Source organism: Mytilus edulis, chromosome 7, assembly GCF_963676685.1.
Source record: "Mytilus edulis chromosome 7, xbMytEdul2.2, whole genome shotgun sequence".
Classification (NCBI taxonomy): domain Eukaryota; kingdom Metazoa; phylum Mollusca; class Bivalvia; order Mytilida; family Mytilidae; genus Mytilus; species Mytilus edulis.
The window spans coordinates 79567711-79584220 of NC_092350.1; the positions used below are offsets into that span (position 1 = coordinate 79567711).

General features: G+C 32.8%; 1 protein-coding gene across 1 annotated transcript; it reads right to left on the reverse strand.

Moving 5' to 3' along the window:
* Nucleotides 1–267: 267 nt before the first annotated feature.
* LOC139482301 (NK-tumor recognition protein-like) lies at nucleotides 268–16370 on the reverse strand. Its single transcript, XM_071266103.1, has 3 exons — nucleotides 16239–16370; nucleotides 11664–12670; nucleotides 268–3424 (listed from the first exon to the last, which is right to left on the reverse strand). The coding sequence occupies exons 2-3, from the start codon at nucleotides 12646–12648 to the stop codon at nucleotides 1224–1226; spliced, it is 3186 nt and encodes a 1061-aa protein (XP_071122204.1). The 5' UTR covers nucleotides 12649–12670; nucleotides 16239–16370; the 3' UTR covers nucleotides 268–1223.
* Nucleotides 16371–16510: the final 140 nt, after the last annotated feature.

Genomic DNA, 16510 nt, shown 5'->3' on the forward strand with positions numbered 1-16510 from the left:
TATGAATCTTTTACCAGATCATGTATGTACCAATATTCATGTGCTTTTTTTTATTACAGAACCAATGCATTCACAAAACATATACATGTATTTCTACTACATGTACCTTGAACTAAAATCTCCACAAGAAACAGCATTTCACACACATTTTGGGACAGAACTAAATAATATAACTGTAATTGAAGGCACAGTCCTCAGCTAGTAACAATGTATAACATGGCCTGGGTCCCTGAGCACCCAACTATTCATTAACATTCTAAGTTGTTGGCAAAGTGAAATATCAATAACAGGCACTTTTACTAACAAAAGGAAGATAACTTTACTTCAATGACAGCAAATTCTAGCCCTACAAAATATGAGAAATTGAACCATCAAAGGAGATTATTTTATCTACCAGTTGATGCTATATTACACCAGAAGTGAACTCAGAATTAACCTCATTATAACCATAACCTTTACTATACAGATTTTTTTTTTAATTCATAACAAATTTTAACTCTGCATAAACCTAATCTCCTTTCAGGATCTATCTCTGCATGTATATGTGTTTGTACATGTATGTGTGATCTCCAAGAGATCAAATACTCATCCAAAATCTCATACTAATCTAACTGCATTCATACATGTATCGTGGGTCTCATTGGGGTCTAAACGTGACGCGGGATTGCCGATTTTCTGTAAGCGTGACACGTGAAAGTCAAATTATTGTGTCATGAAAACGGGAAATGAGGTCTTGCGGGACCCGGGAAATGACAAAAAAATGAGAATTGCTTACGTACATAGTGTAAGCGGGATACGGGAATCCGACAAAACAGTAAGCGGGATCCGGGATCGGAACCCCCCAATGAGACCCCCAGTATCATGTCTACATCATCACTGACAAATACATTAATTACATTCAAGTTAATCATAAACTATACAGTAACTTAAATTACTAGACAAAATAAATTATAGTAATTTCATATCTGAAATGTGTCTAACAACTAAACAGAATAACTATAAACTATTTCTGCTAAAAATTATTAGTTTATGATATTCAAAGGAACTTTAATATGGCTTGGAATTTTACTAAGTTTCCTTTTTAAAATTACCAAATGCTTTCTCTTGTCTCCAAAATACCCTTAAAAAGTTCTGTACAAACAACATTGGAACATTAGTTCTATCAAGGGCAATAACTCTAAAAAGTCTGGAAGTAAAAAAAATGTACAAAAAACATTACATTATTAAAAATCATCATCCAGACTTTCTGTAAGGAATGCTTTATCACTGTCTTTCTCCTCAGTGTTTCCTTGGTTATATGATTCACCATATTCCTTATTTAATAACTGACCACACGTATCAATCAACGTTGACAGATCTTCCTTTGTAGTGTACCGTGAATTATCTTCGTCTGGAGTTTCTGTATCGGTGCTCCATTCTGGCTCTTCCTGATTAACAAACACTTCCGGTTCTTCACAAAAAGATACATGTTTACTAGATTGGTTTAAAGCATTGTCATCCTGTCTTTCTTTTCCATTTTCTTCATTTTTTTCTTCAGTCTTATTATCAGTTCTATTACTGTCAACTTCATCATAGCCAACAGTCTGCTCTTTTTCATTCACTTCTGAATTTTTAATATCTGCATCATCTAATTCTTCTGGAAGATCCAAATGTGTGTCTATATTTACATTTTGTGTTTCCTTTTTTGTTTGGGAAGGTTGATTAGTTTCTTCGACATTTTCTTCCTTTTTCGTTGCATTTTCATCAGAATTTCCGTTTACATATTGTGTATCATTTTCAATTTTGTCCTCCAATTTTGTGTCATGTGACTTAGTATTAATATTATCATATTTAATATCTTCTGATGAACTGGTATGTTCAACATCGTCATTTAAAGGTACCAGTTCCCTGGATGCTTCACCTCCTTGAGGTTCTATCTGATCACTTTTTCTCAAAGTTTCTTCAGAAAAAAGTTTTTTCTGCATGTTTGCTAAATGTGTAGGTACACCTTGTTCTGGTGGGAAGGGCAGTATAAATGGATTGGCCTGATCCTCACTGTTCATAATTTCCTCAACATGTGCAGGGGCACTTGAGGGAACGGGCGAGTATGGCGATCTCATGGGAACAGGAACTTTTTTCCCAGCAGCAGGCGCTGTTCCTGGTCTCTTGTATATTCTTCCAGATACTTTTAAAGATTCAACTGTTCGATCTTTTGCAGTTCCTGGTCTATCATCTGCCATTTTATAAGAATGAGCCTTTGAAGGAGGTTTAGGAGATTTGCTTCCATCAAAACTTCCACCACCAAATGACCTATTTGCAGTGGCATCATACCGTTTAATGCCAGTATCAATTGATTTTCTTTCATTCAGCATTGTATGAATTCTCTTTTTAGCAACTTCCGGCACAAGTTTGGCTATTTCAGGATCAGATTTAGAAAGAACTTCTTTCTGTCTAATTTTTTCCTGTTTTCTTTTTTCTTTATCTTCTTTCCTTTTTGTATTAACCCAGTCATCATATGTCAGTCTCAAGTTCTTATCACTTTCGTCCTTTGCTGATTGCCAATGTTCTTTCTCCGTGCGAGTTGACTGTAGTTTCGGCTGAGCACTCATTGGTCTATTTCTCATGTTCAGTTTAATCTTCCCTGCTACAGGTCTTTTATACATAAACTTTGACGTAGGTGGCAGTGGATCATGACTTTTCTGATCATTTAAATCAAATTTCAGATGTTCTGATGAGGTCCCTAACTGGTCCTGTACTGTCTGTGCGGTACTATCTGCATTATCTGTTGCTTCTCCATTTTTTTTGGTTTTATATGAATGACGAGGACTCTTTTGTTTCCATTGTGATGGTGCCGTCTGTGCACGTACAGTTATACCTCTGGTAGGTGATGACAATTCAATTCTTATTTTTTCCTGCAATTCAAGCTCTTTTTCGTGTTGTTTTTTCTCCTTGAGAGTTTTCCTATAGTCTTTTTCTTTTTCTGAAATCCATTTTTTCACAATTTTCTGAGATTCCAATCTGCGTTCAAACTTTTCATTTGCCTCCAAAACTAACTTCTCTCTTTCTTCCCTTTTCTTCTTTCTTTCTTCCTTTTCTTTTTTCCTGTGGTCTTTGTCTTTTTGTTTTAACCACTTTATTAAATCAGGATTTTTGCTTGCTTTAATGTGATGTATTTCTGGTTCATTTGACCTTGATCTTGGAGACAATGTTCTTGACCCAGAGTAGTCTGACCTTGATCTTGGAGAAAGTGTCCTTGACCCTGTGAGATCAGAGGTACTGTCCAATGTAGAATTCAGTGTTGTTTTTGAATCTGATTTCTTTACTTTTTTCTTCTTCTTTTTCATCATAACTGGGCGAGGATCAACAATGACCTTGCCCTCTCTGGCAGCAGATGTGTTTTGAACTCGCTGGACACTAATGTATGTGTGATCGTCACCAAAATCACCTGAAATAGAATTCTGAGTTGATTATTCTTGCATTTTGCTCTACATGTGGATTTTGTTATAGATGCCACAACTAAAATACTCAGTATACTTATATGTCATACCTGTATAGATAAATACAAGTAAAAAAATGGCCCTAAGAACAATTGCTCCTACAAAAATGTATGGAGAGAAAGCAAAACTCATGTGTTTCAACAGTTCCTTATAATATAATTGGAATGATATGTGTTGAATTTATCCGTTTATCAATTAGATTGTTTTTGTATTGGTTTGTGTTCTTAATTTTTTTGTACGGTACATCTTCACATGTCTGTTTCTTTTTAAAATTTTTAAAATTTGTTCTAAGAAAAAAATCTGATTTATCTCACTTGATTAACTTTCTAACCAAGCATACAATTGTAAGCATTTGTTAATAAGATAATCTCACATAAACAAATCAATTCTATCTCTTAATTAATAAATAATTTACAACTTCATTAAATCTGCAAATTAATTTCAAACTTGTTTACAAAGAGTCAGATATTGATTTGTGTTTGTAATTAAGTCTTTATTTGTATTTGTCACCATGTCCGAACCAAATGCGAAGAATAAGGGTGCTGAGAATTTCCAATTACAGTTTTGTACCCTTTTAACCAAAGCAATTTCATTTTACAAGTCAGGAAGTCTGACTTTAAAGTGTAACAAATTTTATCAATTATACATGTATGAAGAAAATTAATTGCAAATTTATGTATTGCTTGCTCCTTTAATATCAAGGCAATATTGTCGATAAAATTTGATTAATAATGTCAGCTTTTGACTATCAAGATTCCCATATTAAAGAAAACATTTTGAAATATCATTCGATTTTTACCTGTATCTTGAACATGTAATTGTTTGTTCCCTAACGACTTATGGATCGAGCAAGTTCCAAAATCATGGCTAACCACTTATTTTTACAGGAATAAATTTACATTCATGAGAAATGAATATTCTATAGAAAATTGAATGCAAGTGCTCTAAAGAGTATAACGATTGCCAGATATTTATAAAATTTATATCACAGTTTTATACATATACATGTACATTTTGTACATCAAAGATTCAGACAAGTTGATGAATTATTTTAATAGAAGTTATATTATTATCCCTTAGAAATTTAATTTTTATGAAACTGCATTGTCTTTCAGATGTACATGTACAATTCTTTCAGGTATTAATGAATTTTATATCAAAGGTCTATTGCTGCAATGCCATGGACAAAATCAAAAATCTGTGCTGATCAACTTTTTCTAACGAGAGTTTTGTCCCTTTGAAATGGGAGTTAAATAAATAGAAAATTGCATTGTCAAATTTATCTCCTTTTTGATTGTTATGAAATATCTTTTCATATCATAGCTTTACATCAGCATTGTCTTGTGTGAATTCGAAAATCAGTGTTAAGTTTTAATTTTTACAGGAGTTATATTTCTTGAAATGTAATTTTATAATGAACATTGGAATTTGTAAGCGATCTCAAATCTATTTTTCATAAAGGTCTATTTTTTTCACAGAAGTTTTGCACCAATTACTACTTGCCTAGAATTAAAAATAAACAAGAATGTGTCCATAGTACACGGATGCCCCACTCGCACTATCATTTTCTATGTTCAGTGGACTGTGAAATTGGGGTCAAACTTATAATTTGGAATTATAATTACAAAGATCATATCATAGGGAACATGTGTACTAAGTTTCAAGTTGATGTAACTTTAACTTTATCAAAAACTACCTTGACCAAAAACTTTAACCTGAACTTTGCACTATCATTTTCTATGTTCAGTGGACCATGAAATTGGGGTCAAAACTATAATTTGGCATTAAAATTAGAAAGATCATATCATGGGGAACATGTGTACTAAGTTTCAAGTTGATTGGACTTCAACTTCTTCAAAAACTACCTTGACCAAAAACTTTAACCTGAAGCGAACGGACGCACAGACGGATGGACGAACGAACGGAGGCACAGACCAGAAAACATAATGCCCCTCTACTATCGTAGGTGGGGCATAAAAAGATCAAAGTAAATTTATGTGGGCAAGAAAAGATGGGAATTTCATGTGGGTTGAACCGATTTGTTATTCTGATGTTATATAATATTATATTGGTTTATTTCATTTTGTACTTAAACTTATCTCTGTTCATTTAATATGCATATGCACAATATTGAAAAAAACTTCGTTTCTATGTGCATCAAACATGTTCAAGGTACAAATAACTGCAGTTACTATCGGTTGATCAGCTTTTATAATTGCTTACAAGGTATATCCATATTTCAATCTATCATGCATATAGAAATCATTTAATATCATGTCGTCAAGTAGAACATCAACAAATACAGGTTTTTAATCTGCATGTAGTAGAGAAGATTCAACAGTGATTAATTGTAAGCCAGTAAATTTCACACTGAAACAAAAACTTATAATAACTTAAAAACCTGTTTAAATATCATTATGTTTTTTTTTGCCTTATCCTTTTATCTACACATGTACATGTACTTGTAACATAAATCCTAATTAGTAATTAAAGAAGCTTTATATTTTTCTTTTACTTAAGAATTTTACTTTCTATTTACTTGGTGTCCACAGACTTTAGATTTCTATATGCATCCATCGCATCAAAATCTATCTAAATTTACAAAATTTGTAACTGATCAAGTGGTTCATTTTGTAATCCTTGGCACTTGTCTACACCTACATGTATCTGTATTTAAATTGTCATGCATGTACATGTACATTGTACCTTTTGAATGTGTGTTTTAAGGATTACCAGGTTACATATACAATACAAGTTTACTTACTTAGTGCAGTTAAAACAGTCTACATGTTAAATAAAGGTAAAGAACTGGGAATACCCAAAAATCTTACTTTAGCTTTCACTGAAATGCTTTTTGAGATATGAATTTATTAACCCATTTTTTTTGAAATTTCATTTGATAATGATTTACTTTCATCCCTTTTTTTTGAGGAAATTTGTTCTATTGTTAATTATATATTTTATAGACATACTAGTTTCTAAAAGATAAGATTTTAAATATATCATCATTTTAAGACAAAAGTTAACTAGAGGCTCTCAAGAGCCTGTATGGCTCACCTGACTCGATCTACTTGGGTTTTTGAAATCATATAAAAACAGATAAAAATTTGGCTACAAAATAACAACACTTGGCCAGCACCTCATAAGGGAAGGACTATTCATGCTATGTTTGATTTCATTCAATTCCGTGGTTCTCTCTAGAGAAGAAGACTTTTGTATGCATTTCCCATAGGGTCTTAAGCCCCCCGCTGGCAGCCATCTTGGATGATGGATCAGCTACAAAGTGACAACACTTGGTCACCACCTCATAAGGAACATTCATGCCATGTTTAGTTTCATTCCATTCAGTGGTTCTCTAGAAGAAGTCATTTGTATGCATTTCCCTTGGGTCCTATGTTAAACTAAGTCCCCCGCTGGTGGCCATCTTGGATGATGGATCAGCTACAAAGTAACAACACTTGGTCAGCACCTCATAAGGAACATTCATGCCATGTTTGGTTTCATTCCATACAGTGGTTCTCTAGAAGAAGTCATTTGTATGCATTTCCCGTAGGGTCCTATGTTAGACTAAGTCCCCCGCTGGCGGCCATCTTGGATGATGGATCGGCTACAAAGTAACAACACTTGGTCAGCACCTCATAAGGAACATTCATGCCATGTTTGGTTTCATTCCATTCAGTGGTTCTCTAGAAGAAGTTCAAAATGTAACCAGGTGCTCCGCAGGGCGCAGCTTTATACGACCGCAGAGGTCGAACCCTGAACAGTTGGGGCAAGTATGGACAAAATATTCAAGCGTGATACAGCTCTGAATTTCGATTGTGATCAAATTTTTGACATTACATGGTTTTTTTTTTACACAAAACAAATGTCAAGATTTTACAAATCAATTAAAGATTTCTTCAAACTTTTTAAATCTAAAATTAAATAGTTGACACAGCATAGGTTTCTGACACAGAATGAATGTGGTCTAATGAACTTAAAAGTTTTTTTTTGCCTTTGAGCAATTCACTATGCTGTTGAATATTAATCCTCTCAAAAAAATGTTTGAAGAAATTTTCTTTTTATTTATGAAATCTGAAATGAGAAAAATTTAAACCCCCCCTTTTTTTTCACATCCCCGTTTCCCTTTTTCCAAAACTGATATCAATTCAAATTTCTAATGGAGTTTGCAACAATAACTACTCTTTTAAATACATCATAAAATATTAAAATGTAAAATAAAGTGCTTGTTATCACTGAATGGTAAAGATTGGTTGGTAGTAAAAGTGAATATACATTGTTTATTGTATAAAACAATAAAAAAAATTCATCAGCAACATTTTATATTGGCAAATTTCCAATGAAGTTATTTACATAAAGTTATTGGCAAATAAAAATAGAAAATGACATCATAGTCATGTCTGGCAAATGTCCAACATACATTATCTAAAAACATTTTAGATAAAGCTTCATCAGCAACATTTTATATTGGCAAATTTCCAATGAAGTTATTTACATAGAGTTATTGGCAAATAAAAATAGAAAATGACATCATAGTCATGTCTGGCAAATGTCCAACATATATTATCAACTACTATTCTATACAAAGAAAGATAACTCCAATTGAAAATTAATTGCTATTGCACAATATTGTGCAATTAGATATTTCTTGCTATTGTGCAATACTGTGCAATTGAAAATTTCTTGCTATTGCACAATACTTGATATGGAATCCTGATTTGGACCAACTTGAAAACTGGGCCCATAATCAAAAATCAAAGTAGATAAAGCATATCAAATAAGCCCAAGAATTTAATTTTTGTTAAAATCAAACTTAGTTTAATTTTGAACCCTTTGGACCTTAATGTAGACCAATTTGAAAACTGGACCAAAAATTAAGAATCTACTTACACAGTTAGATTTGGCATATCAAAGAACCCATTTATTCAATTTTTGATGAAATCAAACAAAGTTTAATTTTGGACCCCCATTTGGACCAACTTGAAAACTAGGCCAATAATTAAAAATCTAAATACATTTCTAAATTCAGCATATCAAAGAACCCCAAGGATTCAATTTTTGTTAAAATCAAACTAAGTTTAATTTTGGACCCTTTGGACCTTAATGTAGACCAATTTGAAAACGGGACCAAAAATTAAGAATCTACATACATAGTTAGATTCGGCATATCAAAGAACCCCAATTATTCAATTTTTGATGAAATCACACAAAGTTCAATTTTGGACCCTTTGGGCCCCTTTTTCCTAAACTGTTAGGACCAAAACTCCCAAAATCAAACCCAACCTTCCTTTTATGGTCATAAACCTTGTGTTAAAATTTCATTGATTTCTATTTACTTATACTAAAGTTATTGTGCGAAAACCAAGAATAATGCTTATTTGGGCCCTTTTTTGGCCCTTAATTCCTAAACTGTTGGAACCAAAACTCCCAAAATCAATCCCAACCTTCCTTTTGTGGTCATAAACCTTGTGTCAAAATTTCATAGATTTCTATTCACTTAAACTAAAGTTATAGTGCGAAAACCAAGAAAATGCTTATTTGGACCCTTTTTGGCCCCTAATTCCTAAAATGTTGGGACCAAAACTACCAAAATCAATCCCAACCTTCCTTTTGTGGTCATTAACCTTGTGTTAAAATTTCATTGATTTCTATTCACTTTTACTAAAGTTAGAGTGCGAAAACTAAAAGTATTCGGACGACGACGACGCAGACGACGACGCCAACGTGATAGCAATATACGACCAAAAAATTAAAATTTTTGCGGTCGTATAAAAAGTTAACGACGATGACGGCAGACGACAGACTACGAACTCCAAGTGATGAGAAAACCTCACTTGGCCCTTTGGGCCAGGTGAGCTAAAAATAATCAAAACTTGATGTGATTCCTTTGCTCTATTTTGTCATCATGGTCATGGGAAATGAAATAATACATGTCTTTTTACGAAATACAATTGTACTAGTAAAATGTTTGGCTAAAAGTGACGAGTCCCTAAACTGACTTCAAAATTCCAGTGATGATCATGAGTACCTGGAGGAGTTAGAGAACTATATATTTTGACAAAAATTTTACTTACAAATTGCATTCTTTTTCTTTTTCAGAGGGGTAAGTGGAACATTTATGAAGAATTCCCAACTAATAATTGAATACAATAATAATATCAAGGTCCAATAATACAGACAACTTTGGACATGTTACATTTGGTAAGAATAGTTGATATTTTTTAACTTATTAGTGAATAATGAAAATTTGGAGTTGCTTATTGAAATGCATTGCTGTTTCGTTTAAACATATATCATTGCCATATTAATTTAACCACATACATGTATTCATGTCCTTAATACATGTATATACATATATATGCATACTGCAGTAATTTAAAACGTTGTAAAATATTAAACAAAAGGATACTTAATCAACTTATTTATATGTATTTATGTTTATGATTTGCCAAGATAATGATATGAACCATTTATATATATATATATAGTTATCAATTTAAACGCCTCCATACAATAAACAAATTGATATATCTAAAATATCTTTAACCGGTTTAAGTGCACAAACACATTAAAAGAGTTAAAGGGATTATTTATATTTAAATATATATAACTTTAAACTAATTTTTAGTCATTTTTGTAAGTGAATAATGTGTTTGGCAAGCAGTTTTGTTGGTTAAGTTCAATTACATTTCTCGTTTTATTTCAAAATATTACCTATACGTTTTGCAAATTAAAAATGTACATGTACATGTATCAGTTATGGCACTTATTGAAATATATCATATATTGCTTAGTTTAAAATGTAGCCTTACGTTTGCACGGATTTGTCATACATTTGCGTGGAAGAAATCCACGTCTGCGCGAAATTTACCTATTGAAAAGTTAATATATTTTTCGCGGATTTTTACAAAAACATATGCTCAATTTAATGCATAACTTTTTATAATACAAACTGAAATTGATTTGAACAAATTTACTTAACAAAATGGTTAAGAAAAAAATAACAAATCTGCTGACTACTTATTAGAAAATTACGTTACTGTCCACCACCAACGTGGACGGCTGTGCCCAATGATATAACAAAATATACAATCAAGGGACAAGATTCTTGTCATAGCCATTACAATTAGTATAATAGTCCCAGTTACAATGAACAGTTTAATTCAACTCTTCCAGTCATCTACACTTTTGTTGAAACTATTCAACAAGTTCAGGGGACTACTTACATATACATCAAAATTCGCAGCAGCGATAACCAAGCCTTTGTGAAATGCACAGACAAAGAGAAAATCCAGTTCATCGGTCAACAATTTCTGAAATTTCAAAATGGTGAAATTTCCCGTCAATACTATCCCAAATCGCTAGAATACAATTGCAAGTACCAGACCAGGACGGATAAAGATGATTCCCGTATAGATACTGTACCATCTGCAAGTTTATTGCGTTTTATTTATGCCTATAATATACTTATTCTTTGAATGTTCTTTTCCATGATAGCTGCTGTATTTTATTCAAAATGATCACCAATTTATGTTCAAAAGAATAGTCAAAAAACAAATGACAGGTAGAAAAAACCTCAGGTATCTACATGTTCAGGTAAATTCGTGTAAACGTAATACCATTTCTCCGTGCAATTGTAATGCGTGTCATTTTAAAATCAGCGCAAATGTAGGTTGCCTGTTTAAAACATATCAATTTATAGTGGATTGGGAAACAGTTACAAGTTATAACAACTTATATTAATCCCTTTCTACTTTGCAGGTGTGAGTGCTGCCTTGTAGCGGCATTAGCCTGCTCTTTTTCAAAATTTACATTGGTGTCTTTTAAGTGCAACAGTGCAACAGATAGTGCTATCTCTTAACACAGGCCAGCCATGTATAGTCCCTTACACTGGACTCTCATCGTTTCTCAAGACCAAATGGTGTCAAGGTAGAGCCGACAATTTATTACTTATATATAAAAGTCTCCTGACAGGTAAGGTAACCGTATTATCATTGATTATATATGTGTAAAAACAAAACACACAAACATGTACCATTAAATTGAAATTAAAAAGAAACCTTAGCATTTTGCCATGTTTAATGAAGGTGAAGCCATGAGATTATAACCAAATCACAGTTAATATACATGTTAACTCCCAAAATAATTTCTGAATTCACAGTATACATTATTTTCCAATTTACTTACTAGTTAAAGTGTCCCTTGACCTTGACCTGACTTTGGTCAGACCTTGTGGTGCACCTCTCTTTACTCTCATACTTGCTGGTAAACTTCTGGGAACCAGTACACCACTCGGAGGTAAACCATGACTGGCACTAATATACTGGTCCCTTAAACTGTGCATCTGTTGAAATTGCTGTTGAGTCATCTGGGCATGGGTACCAGAAAACTGAGTTGCCATTAAATTATGAAGTTCTTTGTATTTTTGTTTTATTCTCTCTTCAATAAATATATCTGGGTTAATATCAAATGACCGATATTTTCTAACTTCTCCTCTCTTCAAAAGCTTTTTCCGTTTTCCTTTACGACCAGAATCACTGGCAGTATCATGCGTTACATGTCTTTCTATGGTTGTTTTAGCAGGGGCACTTTGTGTTGATGATAATGAATCTGATCTTGGTTCTTTTACAGGAGATTTGGGGGTTGATGGTGATTTTGATCTTTCCCGTACTTTTTTTCTTGAATATTCCACTGATGATGAACGAGATCTAGAGCTGGATGAGGATGAAGAAGATGTTCGTGAGCGTGAACGAGATCTGGAGTAAGAACTCCCACTTGATCGTGAATATGATCTTGATCTTGAGGATGGTTTAACCAATCTTGCTCTATCTTGTGATCCAGAAGACCAAAAGCTTGAAGAGGAATCAGATCTTGATTTAGAACTTCCTGATCGTGACCTTGACCTACGACCATTTTCTGGCAGGGGAACAATAACCTTTCCATGACTATTGTCCTTGACCTCATGTGAATTTTCTCTTACAATTTTAACTCTTTGACGTGACTGTCTATCAGGGTTGTTTGCACTTTTCTTCTTCATTTTGGGACTTTTAGGGCTTGTCTCTTTTACAAGATTTACAAAAAGATCTTTTTGTTCATTTGTTATTTCACCGTCAGAACTGCTCTGAATAAGTTTTTCTAGCAATATCAATTTTTCAGACTTTAGCTTGGACATTCTATAACATAAGATTCCAAATCTGAAATTTAAAATAAAACTGCTCTTTAGTTAAAAACTAGAAAATATAATTGTGTAAGGCAGCAACCATTTGATTTTCTGGGGGGGGGGATTTTTTTTTCGTCTTTGGCGAAAAACAATCTATTTTTTTGGCGACAATTCGAAGACAATTTTTTTCTTTCAATTTTAGCATTACATATAGTGGCAGCTGAGGGTGAAACAAACAATTTTTTTTTCTCAGGGTCAAAAACAAAATTATTTTTTTCCCCAAAAACTGGAAACAAACTATTTTTTCCAAAAAAATCCATATCCCCCCCCAGAAAATCAAATGGTTGCTGCCTAACAAATAAGATACAAAACCAAGAGACATTCAAATTCATAAGTCGAAAATAAACTGAAAGCCACATGTAAATTTATAAATAAATAAATTTAATTTCTTTATAAAACAAATGGAGAAGGCCAATTAAATGTCTCAATCATGTTTCTGAATCATAATTGTTAGTCCATGTACTTTTGATCATGCATAATTTATTTAAATGAATGAACAAATAATTCAACCAAATATTAATGTCATGCCTTTTTCAAAAATAATAAACAAAAAAACTGTCAAAATGAAATCATGTAGTAGTGTAAAAGTTTTTCTTGATGTAGGTGGTAATTGCTTATATAAAAATAAGAAGATGTGGTATGACTGCTAATGAGCCAACTCTCCAGAAGAGACCAATTTACGTACAAAAATTTAAAGTATTAGTAAACAAAAATATATAGGCCTTCATTAATGAAAAAAACCCATATCCCAGTCAGCTATAAAAGCCCCCAAAATGACATTTGTAGAACAATTCAAGATTTTTTTTCTTTAAAGTCTGTTACAGAAAAATATAAGAGTATTTGGCACAGAATAATATCATTTATCATACATTAAGTAGTAAATGTATACAGTAGTTTTGAATATTTGATAAATAGCCTGCTGTTTAATCCATGTCGCATATTTTTGATGCGCACCCTTTATCACACCCTACCCTTTATTTATCGCACCCTTTTTCACACCCCAACTCATTTTTTGTTCTAATTTTTACATAAACACCATTTTAATTCATGCAAGCTTCTTCAGAAATATTTTTCCTCAAAAAGTGTCCTAAATGAATGATCAATCGGGCGTGACGCAATTTATTGAATGACGTCACAAACGTTAGTTTTCATATTTCTAACAAACGAAATGCAGCTATAAAAAAGAATTCAATGAAATCCTATACAAAACACACCAAAAAAAAATACAATAAACAAAATATCTTTAAAACAACAGCATGCAAATTGTAAGGTAACCCAGCTGCTTGGGATGAGTAATTGGGCAGTTCTTTAAAAACTAGACAAAAGTAGAACTGAAGGTAACCCAGGAGCTAGGAATCAGAAAACAGTCCATATATAGATATAGGAAGATATGGTGTGAGTGCCAATGAGACAACTCTCCATACAAATAACAATTTAAAAAGTAAACCATTATAGGTTAAAGTACGGCCTTCAACACGGAGCCTTGGCTCACACCGAACAACAAGCTATAAAGGACCCCAAAATTATTAGTTTAAAACCATTCAAACGGGAAAACCAACGGTCTAATCTATATAAACAAAACGAGAAACGAGAAACACGTATATATTACATAAACAAACGACAACTACTGTACATCAGATTCCTATATACTCTTCTGTTGAAATATATGATAAAGCGTATAAAACATGGCAAAATCCGTATCACATGCCGTACCACCCTCTACCAATATCATCCCTCTGGCCTAAAGGCACTCTGGCTGATATTGGTAAAAATGTAAAATGTCTGGCGGTCAATGAAGATTTCAGGGCAAAATTAAGTCTCAAATTTGAGAGGAACACTCAAAGTCCAGGATAAAACAATAGCTTCAGAGCTTCTGAGATGATATTGTTAGAAGGCATTACTGCAAAAAATGAAAATATCCTCTCAAAGCCTCATACATTTTAATACCATTTGGGTGCAAGAAAACTCAGCCTAGAGACAATTCAGAAGGTCTACAAAAATGACAACCCAGACTATCAATACTTTATAGGTCAACTCAGACATTTTATAGTCAATTTGATAAGTCAACTCTTCTATAAAGTCAATTTGATAAGTCAACTCTTCTATAAAGTCAATTTGATAAGTCAACTCTTCTATATACATGTAGTCAATTTGATAAGTCAACTCTTCTATAAAGTCAATTTGATAAGTCAACTCAGGCCGGTTATAATGTCAACTATGTATACTGGTAAGACAAATTATTAAATTGGAGTTTTTATAAATATAAATGATTTAATGACTGTCACATGACTGTGTCTGAAGAGAAGTGATGCTGTCTATAACACAAATAAAAAAGGTTGAGTTATGATGCCCATTTTTACTATACAAACAACGAAAAATATCAACTTGGACCATCTTTGAAGAAAAGTTCTATATAAAATTGAGAAAGGAAATGGGGAATGTGTCAAAGTGACAACAACCTGACCATAGAGCATACAACAGCCGAAGGCCACCAATGGGTCTTCAATGTAGCGAGAATTCCCGCACCAGTAGGTGTCCTTCAGCTGGCCCCTAAAAATATGTATACTAGTACAGTGATAATGGACGTCATACTAAACTTCGAATTATACACAAGAAACTAAAATTAAAAATCATACAAGACTAACAAAGGCCAGAGGCTCCTGACTTGGGACAGGCGCAAAATTGCGGAGGGGTTAAACATGTTTATGAGATCTCAACCCTCCCCCTATACCTCTAGCCAATGTAGAAAAGTAAACGCATAACAAGACGCACATTAAAACTCAGTTCATGAGAAGTCTGAGTCTGATGTCAAAAGATGTAACAAAAGAAAATAAATAAAATGACAATAATACATAAATAACAACAGACTACTAGCAGTTTTACTGACATGCCAGCTCCAGACCTCAATTAAACTGATTGAAAGATTATGTCTTCATCATATGAATATCAGGCACAATCCCTCCCGTTAGGGGTTTAGTATCATACTATCATAAAATATATGAGAAGAACATACATTTGTATATATACATTTACGTACATGTAGGACGCTTGACAATTTATATTGACAATTAAGCATCTATCAATTGTTGAAGATTGAATATATTTTTAAAGTAAAATGATGACATTAACAATATAATTCGAGGAATTGTTACGAGTTGTCACTGGCCCAAGTTGTTCTGCATTCATAATAATTTGGGCAATGATATGTTATGAAGCCCAGATTATGGCAGATACATATGTATCTATACATTTGTATGCCTACATGTACATATTCTGTGAAAAACCAAAAGTTGGAATTCAAATAAATTCATTGTTAATATTTCAGTCATTTCAATATTCTTGAAACATTAACAGACATACCAGAAACCTAAGACTACTAGGTCCTATAACACAGATGTGTGACACAGTGTCTATTGAACATGTTGAAGCCCACCCCCCTTAATTCGAAATATGTAAATAAAATCATGTATCTGTAGTTTTAACAGTAATTTATATACAGGTCATTTAGTTAATTCATATTTTTATAATATTGTAAAACTCACTTAATAATCTTTTGCTAAATAACATGATGATGATTGAGAGTTGTTACCGGTAAACTGTTGCACTCTAGAGAGTTTGTGGCATGCCGACGACAACTTGTTTACAAATTGCATCTCGTTGGGTTGGTGCAAACCGCAAGTTAGTACCCGCGGAAAAGATTAGATTATATTATTTTCTATATGATATATTCGATGTTTCATTTGCAATATCTAATTCTTTATACTTTAAAAATAGTTAACCTTGTATTTCTATCATAAATTGAGCTTAACCGTCT